Raw genomic sequence first — 18,183 nt, forward strand, 5'->3', positions numbered from 1 at the left:
AGCTCAACCATAGCTATTTGAAGCAATACAGTGATGGAAAAAATTATTTGATTCCCTGCTGATTTTGTATGTTTGCCCACTGACAAAGAAATAATCGGTCTATAATTTTAATGGTAGGTTTATTTGAACAGTGAGAGACAGAATAACAACAACAAAAATCAATTTAAAAAAGTATTTGATCCCTTCGCACAACATGACATGGTGTCAAAACCCTTGTTGGTAATTTCTTTTAGTTTGCACACATCTCAGGATTGGACTTTGCATATCTTCTCCTAGTCATTTAGGTTTCGAGGCTGAGTTTGTCAACTCAAACCTAAGCTCCATTTTCAGATTTTCAATGGGATTAAGGTTTGGAAACTGACTAGGCCACTCCAGGACCTTAATGTGCTTCTTCTTGAGCCACTCCTTTGTTGCCTTTGCCGTGTTTTTGGGCCATTGCCATGCTGGAATACCCATCCACGACCTATTTTCAATGCCCTGGCTGAGGGAAGGAGGTTCTCTTCCAAGGTTCTCGCACCATCCATCGCCCCTTTGTGGTGCAGTTGTCCTGTCCCCTTAGCAGAAAAACACCCCCAAAGCATGATGTTTCCATCGCCATGTTTGACGGTGGGGATGGTGTATTTGGGGTCATAGACAGCATTGCTGCTCCTCCAAACATTGTGAGTTGAGTTGATGCCAAGGAGCTTGATTTTGGTCTCATCTGACCACAACACTTTAAGTTCTCCTCTGAATCATTCAGATGTTCACTGGCAAACTTCAGACAGGCCTGTACATGTGCTTTCTTGAGCAGGGGGACCTTGTGGGCGCTGCAGGATTTCAGTCCTTCACAGCATAGTGTGTTACCAATTGTTTTCTTGGTGACTATGGTTCCAGCTGCCTTGAGATCATTGACAAGATCCTCCTGTGCAGTTCTGGGCTGATTCCTCACCATCCTCATGATCATTGAAACTCATTAAAATGCAAATCAATTTTCAAAACTTTTTTTGAAATGCGTTTTACTAGATTTTTTAGTTGTTATTTTAGTTGTTGATTCTCTATTCTCAGCACACAAACTAATTAATTAGTAATATAATTAAATTAATTAAATAGTAGTTACAGACCTGGTGACATTGCTGGTTTTAGTTCATTACTCCCCAGCAACGAACTGTAAATGCTAAGTACAGATTACTCTTGTACCTTGATTTGCACTAATTATTGGTCCTCAAGGTGGCAACACTAAATTTAAAGATGCCCACAAATCGAGTTTAAATGAGAAGTTAATTTTTTATTGCCAATAACATCTGCAGAGAAATAGTGGAGACACTGGACAAGAATGAATCCTTCTAGCACATGTGACAGGCCTGTCTTAATGCACGCTATTTAAATGCTATGCACTTGAATGTGTTTTGGACAGTTTGAGACTCACTGCAGCTCGCTTGCTTTCTTTTTTCACTACTGGTAAGTGTTTTCACTGACAAACGTTCTCCATGTTCAGCACAAAGACCCAACTAATCAGTAATGAAATTCATCATTGGTAGTTATTGATTGGTCATTACCAAACCAATAACTTTGCTGCTTTTCGTTAGTTACTCCACAACACTGAAATGTAAAATGTGCTGGAAGCTGTTCAGCTGAACAATCAGGTGGCTGCGCCGCAGCAGCTCTCTCATTACATTATGCGTTATAGAACATTTGTTATTCTGCTTTTAAAGGGCTTAAAGTCAATAAGAGTCTTTTGGCCTTCTTGCATGGGCTTTTGTTCGATGTGCCAAATGGATTTCTGTTAGCAGTGCTGCTTTGGCTAGCCGCTCGCTAGTTTTGCTGCCAAACCCTTCAGCATAATGCAGGAGTACTCAGTCATAAGCCAGATGTGAGTAGCTTGGAGAACAACAGTCAGAAAATCCCTGATTAGCTAACGCTGAACTCGTATGTGCAGCAGCCATTGAGTGCATTTTCTGTTCTGTTTGTAGAATGGGGCAGCACAAAGACAGGCGAGCAGGAGGAGTTAATCAGCACAGCGCTGAACTGTGTGCTCAGGGTCCCACAGTACCTGCCGCAGGAGCAGAGGTTCGATATCAGAGTCCTGGTGAGTACACAACTCTACTAATTTCACTCAGCATTGGTATACATCCAGGGGGGACCAGCAGTGTCCACTAGGAGTTTCTGAGTGCTTTCAAACATTGCAAATGAAAAATATATACTGTGATCACATTTGTAACAGGGCTTTGTTGTAAATCAAATGTATGCATGGTTTATTTGTAAAGTTTATTTGAAGATGATTATAAAATTAAGTAACAATGCGAGTATTAATTGTAATGCATTATTACAAAAACGAATTAGTTAGGAAATTGCAATAATTTCAATTAAAATGCTTTAAAAAGTTGTGAAATACTTTTTTTTGAGTATTGTTAGAATGCAAAAATAAAATTGGGTCACACTTTATATTAGGTGGCCTTAAATATTATGTACTTACATCAAAAAATAAGTGCAATGTACTTAATGTGGTCATATTGCATTGCAAAACACTTTTGCTTCTATTAAGGTGGGATATGGCTAAGGTTAGGGACAGGTTTGGTGGTATGGGTAGGTTTAAGGGTGGGTTAGGGTGTAAGGGTTGTTTCAACAGTGGTAATTACAGAAAATAATTATAAATGTAATTACATAAAGGTTTTTAAAAATATATAAATACAATGTAAAAACATGAATGTACACAACGAGTACATTGTACCAAATTATTTAAATGTAAGTACATAGTAGTTAAGGCCACCTAATGTAAAGTGGGACCTGTGTTGTAGTATAAAACGCATACAGAGATAAACTTTGCTGTTTATTACGATGTAATCTATTATACATTTTATTTTAACTAATTAATCTTACAGGTTCATGTGGTTCATTGCATTTAATTGCACCTAACATTAAAAACTGTCATCATAAATGCTTACACAATGAATCAAAAATATAAATGTAGGGAGTGTTCACTCTTGTCATGTTGGTTCGATTAAAAGAAACTCTGGTGCGATTGCTCTGTTTATGTGGTTCATTTGAGTAAGTGTGAACACTGCCATCTGAACCCTGGTGCGCACCAAACAAGCGGACAGAGACCGCTGAAAAGATTCTCTGTCCGCTTCCAAAACTAACTCTGATGCGGTTTGAATGAAATATGAATGCCACACAAACCAAATTTTGTGAATGAAGAAAGAAAAGTCACAAAGTGCCTTGAAAAACAAACCTTTTTTCAGTTTGTGGTTCCTGTTGATCTAAATGGGTTTTTCATTGTATTTGTATGTGTTTTTAGGGTCTGGGCTTGCTCATTAATCTGGTGGAGTACAGCGCAAGGAACAGACACTTTTTGGTGGAGCTGCAGATGGAGGGAAGTGAAGTCTGGGACTCTATGTGTGTGTCTGAAAAAGATGAGTTGCAGACTGAGAGATCTCTAAGTGCAATCGCTGCTCTTGTGAAGGTAAAAACACAAACAGAAAAACAACTGCTGCATGGCCACGCTTCACAGAACTCATAGCATGGAAAACAGGACCTAGTATTATTACACCTTTTATAAAAGTCTTGGTGTGATGTGATCACAAGTGGCCATTCAAAACACTTTGCTTTTTACACCTGGTAGTAAGATACATCTCAACTGCATCTCCTGTGACCACTAGTTAACAGATTTTGCTACGTACATATCAATAATTAGAATTTTTTGAATATGTCCACCAAAATTATTTTCCTTCACGGATTGAAATATGACAAAACACTAGTAATTTATTTGTCTCTGTTTCTCCACGAATAGCTTTTTCTTCAGAGAGAGCATGCAGCCATGTTGGCGGAGGCTGAGACGGATGACTTCATCAACGATCCGCCAAAGGCACAGTTGGACCAGAGTGGAGAATGGAAAGAAACCAATGAAGAGATCCAGTGGGTCGCTTCTGAAAACAACAGCACAGAGGACAAGAAGAAGGAAGAGGATGATGAAGAACTTGATCTCAACAAAGGTAGACACTACACTTTTTGCCACAGTGATTAATTTTGCTTAATGTACAAGCCTCTTGGTGGGCAACCAAACTCAGTTTGGACTTTGAGACCCAGTGAAAGAACACAACAACACACTGAAGCATATTTAATAAAAATTGGATGAAAGAGAAGCTAATGAAGTGCTTGCCTTCAGTTCTGACTTCTGTTCATCCCGATCCTCTCTTTCTGAGAATTTAATTTTTTATGAAATATGTGAGTGCACCACATGAAGTCATGGCGCAATTAGCTCCTGCATTAAGAATCAAATTGCACACTTAAAGTATGTCACAAAAGTGAGTACACCCCTCACATTTCAGCAACCATTTTAGAATATCTTCTCAAGGGACAATACTATAGAAATGAAACTTGGACATATTTTAGAGTAGTCAATGTGCAGCTTGTATTGCAGTATAGATTTATTGTCCCCTGAAAATTACTCAACATACAACCATTATTGTTAAAATAGCTGACAACAAAGGCAAGGTACACCCCAAGTGAACTTGTCCAAAGTGTCAGTATATTGTGTTAGCACCATTGTTATCTGGCACTGCCTTAATCATCCTGGGCATGGAATTGAGCAGAGCTGCACATGTTGTTGCTGGGATCCTCTTCCACTCCTCTACAATGACATCATAGAGCTGCTGGAAGTTAGACACATTTTGCTTCTCCACCTTGCACTTGAGGATGCCCCCAGATGCTTAATAGGGTTCAGGTCTGGAGACATACTTGGCCACCCCATCACCTTCAGCTTCCTCAGCAAGGCAGTTGTCATTTTGGTGGTGTGTTTGGGGTCATCATGTTGGAAAACTGCCGTTCTTCCAAGTTTCTGGAGGGAAAGCATCATGTTCTGCTTCAGAATGTACAGTACATAATGGAATCAATGTTTCCCTCAATAAACTGCAGCTTCCAAGTACCAGCAACACTCATGCGGCCCCAGACCATGATGCTACACCACCATGCTTGACTGTAGCTAGGGCTGGGCGATATGGCCTAAAAATAAAATCCCCGATTTTTTTCACAAAAAATCCGATTTACGATTTAAATCGATTTTTTCCCCCCTACTACTTTTTAGCATGTAAAGAAACCCCAGCTTTTCCACAATATATATGGGCACCATATATTTTGCAGTATACATTGCAACTGCATCAGTGCACCAGACCCCATTCATCATACCAGACACAGTAAATGTTTGTAAGACAAATAAATATGAGACGGGAGGAAAATATATATTTCCATGCTTTTCTCTTGCACTTATATCGTATACAAAAATATACAATATTGAACACAGAAATATTAAATGATTTGTTCTGCCAGCAGGTGGTGGTAAGACACTGATTTAATTACTGAATCATATTCATTTGATTCGTTTGAACGGATGGTTCATTCAAGAATAATGCAAGTGACTCTTAATGAACGGGAAATTGAATCATTTCACTAGATTCGTTTTAAAACGCACGTTCATTCATAAACGAAACACCGCTGAGTTTGAGTGGAGATGCGCTGCGGCTCAGCTGTGACTTGTTTCAGACCACTTTTGACGACAAAACAGAGCAAAATCAGGCAATAGTGTTATAGTCGGACAATGTAAGTCACTTAATAATAACTTCTTGTTTATTTAACTGTTATAATCAATATCTCGTTTTCAAACTCCCTTAAAAATGATTAAAAGCTGTCACTCATCTTAGTTCGCAATATCACAAAGCTCTATTATAATAAACGAAGCTACTGCCCATTCAGTCTCTTATTTACACTCTCTCTACACTTGAGATACATTAGTCAATGTGCAAAACACATAGAAACCTTTGAAGCTCCACTCAGCGCAAATACAAATATGCTGGTCGCACTCGAGCCTTGATATGCAAATAATTCGCTATTGTCTTCAATCATCTCTCTACTCTGTTTATGTGATAAGTGAAATTGTATGTAATATAACCGGCTAACTTGCTAGCAAGAAGCTAATCATGTCCACTTAGTGACTCGCGTTCGCGTTATTTGTTTTCCGTTCTGAATACAGCGGTTAGTTAGGCGCGCCATCATGTGGTCGGACAATATTGCCTCTTAATTATTCTGCCATTGGTGCAATTACAATGTATTTAATATTTTTATTAAAAAATCGCGATACCTCGATTTAATAAAAAATTAAATCGTCTTCAAACGTAAATTCGAATTAATCGAAAAAATCGAAAGAATCGCCCAGCCCTAACTGTAGCCAAGACACAATTTTCTTGGTGGTACTCAGCAGGCCCATCTGAGCCGAACAAGTTTATCTTATAGTCCATCAGACCACAAGACATGGCTCCAGTAATTCATGCTCTTGGACAGGTTGTCTTCAGCAAACTGCTTGCAGGCTTTCTTGTAAGCCAGCTTAGATGAGGCTTCCTTCTGGGACGACACCTATTCAAACCGACTTGTTGCAGTGTCCGACGTATGGTCTGAGCACTGACAAGCTGCGCCACCGGAAGTACACCCCAAGTTTCATTTCTATAGTATTGTCCCTTGAGAAGATATTTTAAAATGGTTGCTGAAATGTGAGGAGTGTACTTCCGGTGGCGCAGCTCTGCTCGTGCTACTGTTGTTTGTTTGTTAGTTTGCCAAGCGTTTTTCTTTTCCTTTCTTGTTTTAAGTGATTGTGATTGTGTCTGAGTTTGGATCGTAAAGTCAACACGATTAAGTTTATCCTATCCTAAGCTGACCTTCTACTTCTGCAACCTTTAAATCAATGCAGGCAGCACTCATGTATCTGTTTTTTGAAGCCAGGTCCTTCACCTGAAGCACAGAACGAGAGCTCAACTTCGATGATCGAACCTTGCAAGGCCTGTTTTGAATGGAACCCGTCTTGGAAAATCTCTGTATGACCCTGACCACTGTAGTGTATCTTGATTTCAGGTTGTTACTGAACCCCTAACAGCTTTGACCATCTTTTTGGAGAGCAACAATTCTAATTCTCAAATCCTCAGAGTTCTTTGCCATAAGGTGCCATGTTGAACATCCAATGGTCAGTATGAGAGAATTGTACTTAAAGCACCTAATGTTAACTGCTCTAATACAAGATACACAACTTTGTAAGGTCCTGTCAAGCAGACAAAAACATAAACATGAGGAATAGGACATGTGGCTTTGCATGGTTAAACAACATAGTGCTGTTATCACTTAGGGTGGACTCACTTTTGTTGCCAGCTATTTTGACAATAATGGCTGTATGTTGAGTTATTTTCAGAGGACAGTAAATCTGCTATACAAGCTGCACATTGACTACTCTTAAATATATCCAAGTTTCATTTCTGTAGTATTGTCCCTTGAGAAGATATACTAAAATGGTTGCTGAAATGTGAGGGGTGAACTCACTTTTGTGACATATTGTAGTTCTTTTCTGACATTTGCGCAATTCCAGTTACTTTCTTCTGATTAATTTAAATGCAAAGCTAGTCTAATGCATGGGTGATGATATGAAATTGTCATCTGAAGTCAACAAGCACAGCCTCAGAGTTAAAGCTGCTTGTGCATGACCTTCGTCTTCCAGTATATATTTAGTCTTAAGGAGTACATGCTGTTAGTTTTCTTTTGGTGTTCAACAAATATAGTCACTTAGCAAACTTAAAAATCTGTGTGAACTTGCAACATCTGTTCCGGCAGAACACATTTCCTCTTCAACCAGCCTTATTGTTAAGTATCTAAGGAACTGAATTCCACCCAAGCATGTGGAAATAAGCACAATTCGGAGTGTTTATGTACGTTCTGTACAATAAGTGGGGCAGCTTTATTAGTATTGTTTGTTCGCTCTGCGTGAACTTAAATGCTTTTGTTCTATACTTCTTTTCCTTTTTTTAACATGTTTCTTGCAACAAACAAAAACAAATTAAAAGTATAACAATAGGAATAGGAAGGAATAGGAATAGGAACAGTTGAAAAGACATATTACATATTTTAAAATGTATTTTTTATTGTTGAAAATACAGTAGATACATTTTTTTCTAGGAGTTTTTAAGGAAAACTTAAATATATAAATAAATATATAAATTAAAAAAAAAAAATATATATATATATATATATATATATATATTTTTTTTTTAATTATAAATTTTTTTTAATATAATATAAATCTTTTGTATCATTATACATGTTTTTACTGTTACTTTTAAGTTTTGAATGTATCGCAGCATCAACAAATAAATATATTAAACAGCAAAAAACAATTTAATTAAAATTATAATAATATTCATATTAACAATCATCCAAACTTTTGACAAGTAATGTAATTAAAAACGGAAATGAAGAAATCTTAGTGAATGAAATGTTAACCCACACGATTAATTTAAACTTAATTATACATAGAATGTTACTTTTCATGAGCTTAGATATTCAAATAATATTGAAAAGGGTCATTTTGAGTTATATGTCATGTGATTTTTTTTGTCTCCAGCTCTTCAGCATGCTGGCAAGCACATGGAGGACAGTATTGTGGCGTCATACACTGCACTGCTTTTGGGCTGTCTGTGCCAGGGGAGCCCTGTAAGTAACACTTATTTCATCTCACCTTAATGTTTCCCATTTTGTATCTTTGATTCATGTCTTGTATCTGTGTCTGCTCACAAGCTGCAAATATAAAGAGTATTGTTTATTATTAATGTCAGGTGCGTTTAGCTCTGCCAAGACCGCTACCGTTCGGCTAGATACCCTTTCTGTCCTCGACAAGTGCTTGCTTGTGTTCTCAGAAGTGGAAAGGTGCCTCAGTCACTTTAAGGTCAGGCTAGACCAATAAGAGTACAGTGTTTACTGATACAAAGCTTTTGTTGTTACTATTCCTTTGAGTGTTGTTTGTCTAAATTGCAGTTTTCAAGTTTCAGGGCAGGTCCATGAAGAAAGTTGCCTGTGTTGTGTCTGACAGTATTAATGGATTTATTTTCAGGACGTTAATAGGTGGGCTGCAGAATCGGCTGTAATGGACTCCTCTGTTTCTCTTTCATACCACTCTGTTGCTTTCTGACTGACGTACACAGCCATTATCTGTCTCGCCAATAAACACGGCCCAGACGTTGATACAAAAAGAGACGGCATTTATACTCTGTTTGTTTCTCCCACTTTTTCTTTTAGATGCATGTTTGCACACTTTGAAGGTCAAGTTTGATTCTGTTTTAGAAAAACAAATTGACTTCAAATAGGGTTTCTTTAGGAAGGCTCATCGTCCTGTTTGAATCTTAGATTCATTTTAGGGCATCAGAGCATTTAGGAGGAGGGAAATATTTGATTTGGAGGGTTTTTTGAAGATTGAGTACCATCGAGACTCGGAGCGCATTGACAAAAATGATGGCCAGAGATTGAATGCAGCTGCTTTGATCAGCAAAATCTTGCTTTTAAAAATCTCCAGACTCTCTTTCAGCACAGGCCTGAAGTGCACTGTAACCTCACGGGAGGAATGAGCTGCTAATGCTGTGGTTTTCTTTCAGATGAATGTGACTACTGTGAGGGAAAACCTGCCAAAAGGGGATTTTTCAGTCATGACAGAAATGCTGAAGAAGTTCTTGAATTTCATGAATCTTACAGTAAGTGCACAAGTGTTAGCGATTGACCAGTATAGGATTTCTTTTATAAAGATCATTTTAGTAATCGATACAGCAAAATTTTAGAAAAAGGTCATTGTGACTTTTAATCTCACAATTCTTTTTGTTTCGCAATTGCAAGTTTACATCTCGCAATATTGTGAGATGGTGAGATATAAACTTGAAATTGCAAGTTATAAAGTTAAAGTTGTCAGACTCACAGTTCTGAGAAATAAAGTCAGAATTGTGTGATATAAACTTGCAATTGCAAGTTATAAAGTCAGAATTCTGAGATATAAACTCGCAATTCTGTGAGCAGCCTCTTTTTTTCTCCTCAGAACTGGACTTTATAACTTGCAATTGTGAGTTTATATCTCGCAAATCTGACTTTTTTCTCAGAATTGCGTAATGGAAACTCACAATTTGGAGATCTAAAGTCTGAATTCCAAGATTTTTCTGGGAAATAGTTGCAATTATGAGAACTAAGTCAGATTTATGATATAAAATCCGAGTTCTGACCTTTTTTCCTTAGAATTGCGAGTTTATGTCTTGTAAATGTGACTTTTTTTAGAATTGCGAGTTCATTTCATGCAAATCTGACTTAATAGCACAATTTGAAGTTAAGTCAGAATTGTGAGATATAAACTCGCAATTCTAAAAAAAAATGTTCTGAACAAATTGGACTTTATACCCTGCAATTGTGAGTTTATCTCTCAATTCTTAGAAAAAAAATCTGAATTGCGTAAAAGTCTGAATTGCGAGATACAAACTTGCATTTACAACAAAAAGTAATAGATTTTTTTTATCACACAATTCTGAGAAATAAAGAATTGTGACTTTGTAACTTGCAGTTGCAAGTTTATATCGTGCAAATCTGACTTTATAACAAAATTTGAAGTCAGAATTTCTTCTCAGAATTGTGACTTTGCAACTCGCAGTTGCGAGTTTATATCATGCAAGGCTGACTATATAACTCACAATTGTGAGTTTATATCTTACAATTCTGAGAAAAAACATCAGAATTGGAAGTTTGTATCACAATTACAAAAAAAGTCAGAATTGACAGAAAAAGTCGCAATAACCTTTTTTATTTTTTATTTAGTGTCAGAAATGGGCTTCCATAAATTTTTCCAGTTTTTTTAATGCGAAAAAAAATAAGATTTTTGACAAACAGTTGTTTAATTATTACACATTAAGAGAATTCTTGCAAAGTTAGAAAGTTTGAGTTCTAGTAGTTTAGAATAGTCAAGAATATGAGAGTAAACACAACGCAATATCCCTTACAACTTCTGTAGTCACTTGTTCCAACATTTTCAAGACGGGAATCTTAAAAAAAAAAAAAAAAAAAAAAAAAGTAAGAGGTTATTACAGATATATTTCATGTCATAGAATAACAAGAATGAAAATATTAAATTGTGTTAACCAGACCAAAAACCCATTGAGATAATAGAAGCATAAGTTTAAAATGCTATTATTTCCTGCAGCATAACTCTATTATATGATTTGATAAAATAATACACACATTATTTATTTTAAAAGAACAAAAATATTTAAAATATTAGCAGAAGTAGCAACTATTTATCATATATATATATATATATATATATATATATATATATATATAAAGCTTCACACATCCACACAATATGCATATAATTTGATAGTTTTCATGCTGAACAACTCAAGAACCATTGCTGTCAATCAAATAATTTATGAAGTATTCTCAATTATGTTAAAAACCTACTTTTGCGAACTAGTCCTAGGTTTTTCACCCAATTTCGATAAAACCACTGCAGTGCAGTTCTCTGGATTCTCTAGATCAGGCGTGGGGAACCTTGAGGGCCGGTGTCCCTGCAGAGTTTAGCTCCAACCCTAATCAAACACACCTGATCAAGGTCTTCAGGATACAGGTTGGTATTTTTTTTTCAAGGTTGGAGCTAAATTCTGCAGGGACACCGTGGATCAAGGTTCCCCACCCCTGCTCTAGATCAATAATTATCAAAAAAAAATTGAATTTTGTTCTTTGGTTAAATATAAACAGGGTCATTTTAAAGAGAGGTGTGGCCACATATACCCAAAAGTCCATAGAACCTAAACAAAAACTCAAAACTTACGAAAATTGGTGAAAACATGTACCAGATGACTCTTAACGAGCATGCAAAGTTCCATGAAGATCAGACCATAGGTGGCACTACAGCAAAAAGGTGTCAAAAACATGATATTTCTGTTGTAAAAGAACTAAAATCGCAATAAAACTTCCATATATTCACAAAGACTTATATCTTCATATCATATGATAGATATCCTCATTCTGAATAACTTTACCTCTATAGGACCACTGTTGTCATTCAAACTGTTCTTTTAATATTTGACATTATTCAAAAAAACATAATTCTGTGACTTAGGTTTTAAACGCAAACTCGATAAAATCATAATCTCCATCATAGATGTGTTCTGGTGTCAGCCATTTACTTCATGTTGGCCTACACCCTAACAGCATAGAAGCCATAAACTCCTTAAATGCTTGAACCCCGGCCACCATAAAATAGTGTAACCAAAGCTTGTTCAAAACATCTGTTTATTGAGAAGGCTTTCTGCTTTTAGAACTTTTACATGAGAGGGTATCATTTTTTAGACTTTATATGTTATTACAAACAATAGAAAGTAATTGTTACTTAATAGCATGTATTTGTGTAATTACAATGTATTAAGGATGCATTATAATAAACTGTGAGCCATGGTAAAAATACCTCTACTGTTAATTGGCTGAGTGGCTAAATTGAACCTCTATAATCAGAAAAATGGCCACATATTGACTGATAAAACGGCCTGTCACTAGAAATTATGTGACATGAATATGAAAACTAGGCAAGCCGCTACGCATAAGCCTGCTGTAATGTCAATACTAATGTTCTACCTCATTTTGCAAGGAAAACTAATAAGAAAGTTATGCTTATTGACTGAACAATTGTGTTTTTGTCCCTTACAGTGTGACGTGGGCACCGCGGGACAGAAGTCTATCTCCAGGGTCATTGATTATCTGGAACACTGCTAGTGTTTGCGGAGCTCCACAAACAGAGCTCAGCACACTGCTGCCCAACCTGACACACCCATCATCATCATCATCAACCAGTACCTTCCTCGTTCAGACTGTAAAGAATGAAGTTTAAAGCACATCATACACAGAACTCTATTAAAATGAGCTGATTTGATTGAGTTTGTCACAAGCTGTTCATCCGTTCCGTCTTAAAATGTTTTCATCACAAAATAATTGTTCCTCGCATCACAACTCTCCTCAATCTGCTGTCTATTGATCAGTCGCCTTGGAAGTTGGTTTTCATTGGCAGAAATGGAGAGTAGCTTTGAGAAAACTTGTTAAAGGATGTCTCTCTCTGTTTGCTTCATTCCAACTCTCAAGCCTATAAATTTAAAAGCCCTCGACACTGACCTGAACGATTGGAGGGCGAATCCAAAACTGCATTCGAAATTCAGGCCCTCTTTGAAATGCCGCAAAGACATGCCCTTCTGGTTCAAATCCATTCTCTTCACTTCAGGATGTGCTCCCTTTGTGTTGCACAAATTTGTTTTTAATCAATAGCGCCCGTGTCAAAGGTCTGCGAATGAATAAATTACTTCGCTTTCCATTTTGCTAGGGCAGGAAAGGGACAAAGCATTTTTAGAATGTTTTAGTAGTCGACTTATAAGCATATTGTCCAAATGCCAGAACGTTAACTGTAATGTTAACAACCCTGATTTCCAACCTTTACGTGGCTCAAAATCTACAGTAGAACTCGTTAAATTGTGCAATATGCCGAATTATGCTTGGCTGCAGAATCGCATTGTCCATGAAAGAAATGATTGGGATTTTGAATCAATTCAAATGCATTTTTGAAGCCAGGAAATCTCATCCTTGGGTTTGGGTCATGGCTTCCTGGTAACCTGAGTTCAGCGGAAATTCGGCATGCCCTGCTACTGAGGTTTGGTCAGAGCCAAAGTTGCTGTGAGAAATTAAGATTAATGCAATAACAGTTTCGATGAACGGCGGTTGCCGTCTAGCCGTGACCTTGGGCTTGGAGCCACGACAAACAAACAAAGTTTCACCTCACATTACATTAGTTCGTGTCATAAACTACATGCTGAATAAGTCCACAATTGTTTATGGTTGGTGTTTTTGAATTTCGCACTTGACATCTCTCTGATAAGGCCAGTAGCTTCCAGTTTTGACCTACACTTGTTCTCATGTTCTTAAGGTTGTTTTCAGAAGTGCTCTGTTGTTTGTTTGCCTTCTAAAGCGATCGCCCTCAGCAGTAGGTTTGATGTCAGAGGCGCAGACATTTTGCTGCTGTTCATGACTGAAATAGACTGAAATAACTTCTTAACGAAAGCTAGGGATCATTTTTCTCCCCCTCTCACCGCTTAACTGTTTTGGTTTCACTCTGTTACACGGAACACTATGAGTTGTGAATATTTTCTGGCCTGTTCTGGGTACAGCCCTGCGGTGTGTCTCTGAGCTCCAAACATCACAACGGGATTGAATTCACACAGCGGGGAACTGAATGAAGCAACACGAACTGTAAATACTCATGTAAATATTGGCTGTTGGAGAACTAGATAGACTACTTTTCTGAATCCAATCGTTTTATTTTATACCGCATTTTTCTCGGTTGAGTTTTTTGAGGGAAGAGTTCTTGAAAAGCCAACTGCAGGAACATGAAATTTGTACCAATTTCAAAATAATGTCTTTGGTTACTTGTACATAATTTTAACGCAAATAAAATTGCTACTTTCAGTACTTTTTTTTTTTTTGTCATTTTTGGTGTCTGATTGGGATATTAGTGTCTCAATGACTTTCCACTAAATCAAATTTAGGTCATACATTTTGACACTCTTTAAACATTATATTAACTGTAAGTAACTTTTGCAACTACCTGTCAAAACCTGTCATTTGAAGCATTAGTAGGCGGTCTGCTTGATATCTTTTAACACATTATTTTGATGGTCCTCAACACATTCTGCTGACTTTAAATAGCTTTGAAAGAACGTGTCGACTTATTCTACTAAGCAAAACCCAGTCTACTAATTCTCTAAGAGTTAATTGACATGAAAGTGCAAAATTACACTACCAGTCAAAAATACAGCAAAAGCAGTAATATTGTGAAATATTTTTACTATTTAAAATAAGTGATTTCTATTTTAATATATTTTAAAATGTAATTTATTCCTGTGATCAAAGCTAAATTTTCAGCTTTATTAATTCAATCTTCAGTGTCACACGATCCTTCAGAAATCATTCAAATGTGCTAATTTGCTGTTCAAGAAATATTTATTATTATTAACAATATTTACAACAGTTCAGTACATTCTTTAGGATTCTTTGGTGAATAGAAAGATCCAAAGATCAGCTTTTATTTGAAATTAAAAGGCTTTTGTAACATTATACACTAACTTTTATATTATAAATTATAGAAATTAATACTTGCTTTAAATTGATCAAAATTGATGATAAAGACCTTTATAATGTTATAAAAGATTTTTATTTCAGATAAATGCAGTTCGTCTGAACTTTTTGTTTACCAAAGAAACCTGAAAAAAAAAATTGAGCAGCAAATCAGAATATTAGAATTATTTCTGAAGGATCATGTCAAAAGTAATAATGCTAGAAATTTACCTGAGTAATCACAGACAGAAATTACATTTAAAAAAATATTCAAATAAAAAACTTATTTTAAATGGTAACAATATTTCATCATTTTACTGTTTTTGCAGTACTTTGGATCAAATAAATGCAGGCTTGGTGAGCAGATGAAAATTCTTTAAAAAACATAAAAAATCTTACTGTCCAAAAACTTTTGACTGGTAAAGTTTTTCAAAACATTATCTTTAGCTCACCAAGCCTACATTTATTTAATCCAAAATACAGCCAAAACGGTAATATAGTGAAATATTTTTACTATTACTGCTTTCTTGTTAATATATTTTAAAATGTAATTATTCCTGTGATCAAAAGTAAAGTTTCAGCACCATTACTCCAGTCTTCAGTGTCACATGATCCTTCAGAGATCATTTTAATATGCTGATTTGCTGTTTAAGAAACATTTATTATGATTATTATTTATTATTATTATCAATATTTAAAACAGTTTACAGTTACATTTTTGTAGGATCCTTCGGTGAATAGAAAGATCCAAAGATCAGCATTTGTCTGAAGTGAAATAAACTTTTGTAACATTAAACACTATACCTTTTTATACCATTCAAAAGCTTGGAGTCATCCTTTTTTTTTTTTATAGAAATTTTAGACATTAATACTTTTGTTTAGCGAGTTTGCTTTCAAAATGATCAAAAGTGATGATAAAGACATTTATGTCATTTATGTTTCAAAACATTTCTGTTTCAGACAGGGGCGTAGCAGCCAATTTAAAAGTGGGGGGGACAGTATGGTCATGTGACCCAAAGGTGATGTTCATATAGTATAATACATTCTGTTTACAAGAGCAACAAGATTTGAAGCTCATGGCAGACGCCCAAGAGATTCGCGCTGTGATTGGCTAAATGTTACTTCACTCAAATCTAAGTAACAAATCAGAGACCAGGGGCGGAAATATTGGCGCTAGGTCAAAAAAAGTGCGGGGGACAGAATCACCTGTTTCTAAAAGTGAGGGGGACGTGTCCCCCCCGTCCCCCCCGGTTGCTACGCCCCTGGTTTCAGATAAATACTGTTCTTTTGAACTTTCTATTCATCAAAGAAACCTGAACGATAATGTTTTTTGAGAAGCAAATCAGAATATTTAAATGATTTCTGAAGGATCATGTGATGAGTAATGGTGCTAAAAATTCAGCTTTGAAACCACAGAAATAAATTACATTTTAAAATATTCAAATAGAAAACAGTTACAGTGGCTTGCAAAAGTATTCGGCCCCCTTGAACTTTTCCACATTTTGTCACATTACAGCCACAAACATGAATCAATTTTATTGGAATTTCACGTGAAAGACCAATACAAAGTGGTGTACACGTGAGAAGTGGAACGAAAACATTTTTTACAAATAAAGAACTGAAAAGTGGGGTGTGCGTAATTATTCAGCCCCCTTTGGTCTGAGTGCAGTCAGTTGCCCATAGACATTGCCTGATGATTGCTAATGACTAAATAGAGTGCACCTGTGTGTAATCTAATGTCAGTACAAATACAGTTGCCCTGTGACGGCCTCAGAGGTTGTCTAAGAGAATATTGGGAGCAACAACACCATGAAGTCCAAAGAACACACCAGACAGGTCAGGGATAAAGTTATAGAGAAATTTAAAGCAGGCTTAGGTGTCCATAGGACAACTATTAGTCGTGCACTGCACAAAGTTGGCCTTTATGGAAGAGTGGCAAGAAGAAAGCCATTGTTAAAAGAAAACCATAAGAAGTCCCGTTTGCAGTTTGCCACAAGCCATGTGGGGGACACAGCAAACATGTGGAAGAAGGTGCTCTGGTCAGATGAGACCAAAATGGAACTTTTTGGCCAAAATGCAAAACGCTATGTGTGGCGGAAAACTAACACTGCACATCACTCTGAACACACAATCCCCACTGTCAAATATGGTGGTGGCAGCATCATGCTCTGGGGGTGCTTCTCTTCAGCAGGGATAGGGAAGCTGGTCAGAGTTGATGGGAAGATGGATGGAGCCAAATACAGGGCAATCTTGGAAGAAAACCTCTTGGAGTCTGCAAAAGACTTGAGACTGGGGTGGAGGTTCACCTTCCAGCAGGACAACGACCCTAAACATAAAGCCAGGGCAACAGTGGAATGGTTTAAAACAAACCATATCCATGTTTTATAATGGCCCAGTCAAAGTCCAGATCTAAATCCAATCGAGAATCTGTGGCAAGATCTAAAAACTGCTGTTCACAAACGCTGTCCATCTAATCTGACTGAGCTGGAGCTGTTTTGCAAAGAAGAAGGGTTAAGAATTTCAGTCTCTAGATGTGCAAAGCTGGTAGAGACATAACCTAAAAGACTGGCAGCTGTAATTGCAGCAAAAGGTGGTTCTACAAAAAAGTATTGACTCAGGGGGCTGAATAATTACGCACACCCCACTTTTCAGTTCTTTATTTGTAAAAAATGTTTGGAATCATGTATGATTTTCGTTCCACTTCCCACTTTGTATTGGTCTTTCACGTGGAATTCCAATAAAATTGATTCATGTTTGTGGCTGTAATGTGACAAAATGTGGAGAAGTTCAAGCGGGCTGAATACTTTTGCAAGCCACTGTATTTTAAATACTAACAATATTTCAAAATATTACTGTTTTTGCAGTGCTTTTGGTCCAATAAATCTAGACTTGGCGAAAAGACTTCTTTAAAAAACATTACAAATCTTACTATGCAAAAACTTTTAACTGGTAGTGTGACGTTGCAATAAGGCGTCAATTTATTCTACTAAGCATAACCCAGTCTACTTATACTCTAATATAAGTTAACATATAGTTGCAAATTAATTAGAGTTAGCTGACATGTAATTGCAAAGGTACTTATAGTTAGTAGAATGTGTAAAGTGGACTATCAATTAAACGTAACCCAAATTTGTGAACTCAAACAAAAAAGACAAGCTTTTTCTTCTGAAAATATTTATTTGTATAGCATAAAAAGCAAAATATATCATTAATTCCAAAATA

At 36.5% G+C, this 18,183-nt stretch overlaps 1 protein-coding gene across 1 annotated transcript in view; it reads left to right on the forward strand.

The window, feature by feature from the left end:
- Positions 1 to 14,316, forward strand: part of waplb (WAPL cohesin release factor b) — an 81,897-nt gene extending 67,581 nt beyond the window's left edge. Inside the window, exons 15-20 of the mRNA XM_073828355.1 lie at positions 1,950 to 2,065; positions 3,275 to 3,439; positions 3,767 to 3,968; positions 8,408 to 8,496; positions 9,432 to 9,527; positions 12,514 to 14,316. Of these exons, the coding sequence (XP_073684456.1) occupies positions 1,950 to 2,065; positions 3,275 to 3,439; positions 3,767 to 3,968; positions 8,408 to 8,496; positions 9,432 to 9,527; positions 12,514 to 12,579 (734 nt within the window). The 3' untranslated portion in view covers positions 12,580 to 14,316. The remainder of the gene's footprint in view (positions 1 to 1,949; positions 2,066 to 3,274; positions 3,440 to 3,766; positions 3,969 to 8,407; positions 8,497 to 9,431; positions 9,528 to 12,513) is intronic.
- The last annotated feature ends 3,867 nt before the right edge of the window (positions 14,317 to 18,183 follow it).

This window comes from Garra rufa, chromosome 22, assembly GCF_049309525.1.
Source record: "Garra rufa chromosome 22, GarRuf1.0, whole genome shotgun sequence".
Taxonomy (NCBI): Eukaryota; Metazoa; Chordata; class Actinopteri; order Cypriniformes; family Cyprinidae; genus Garra; species Garra rufa.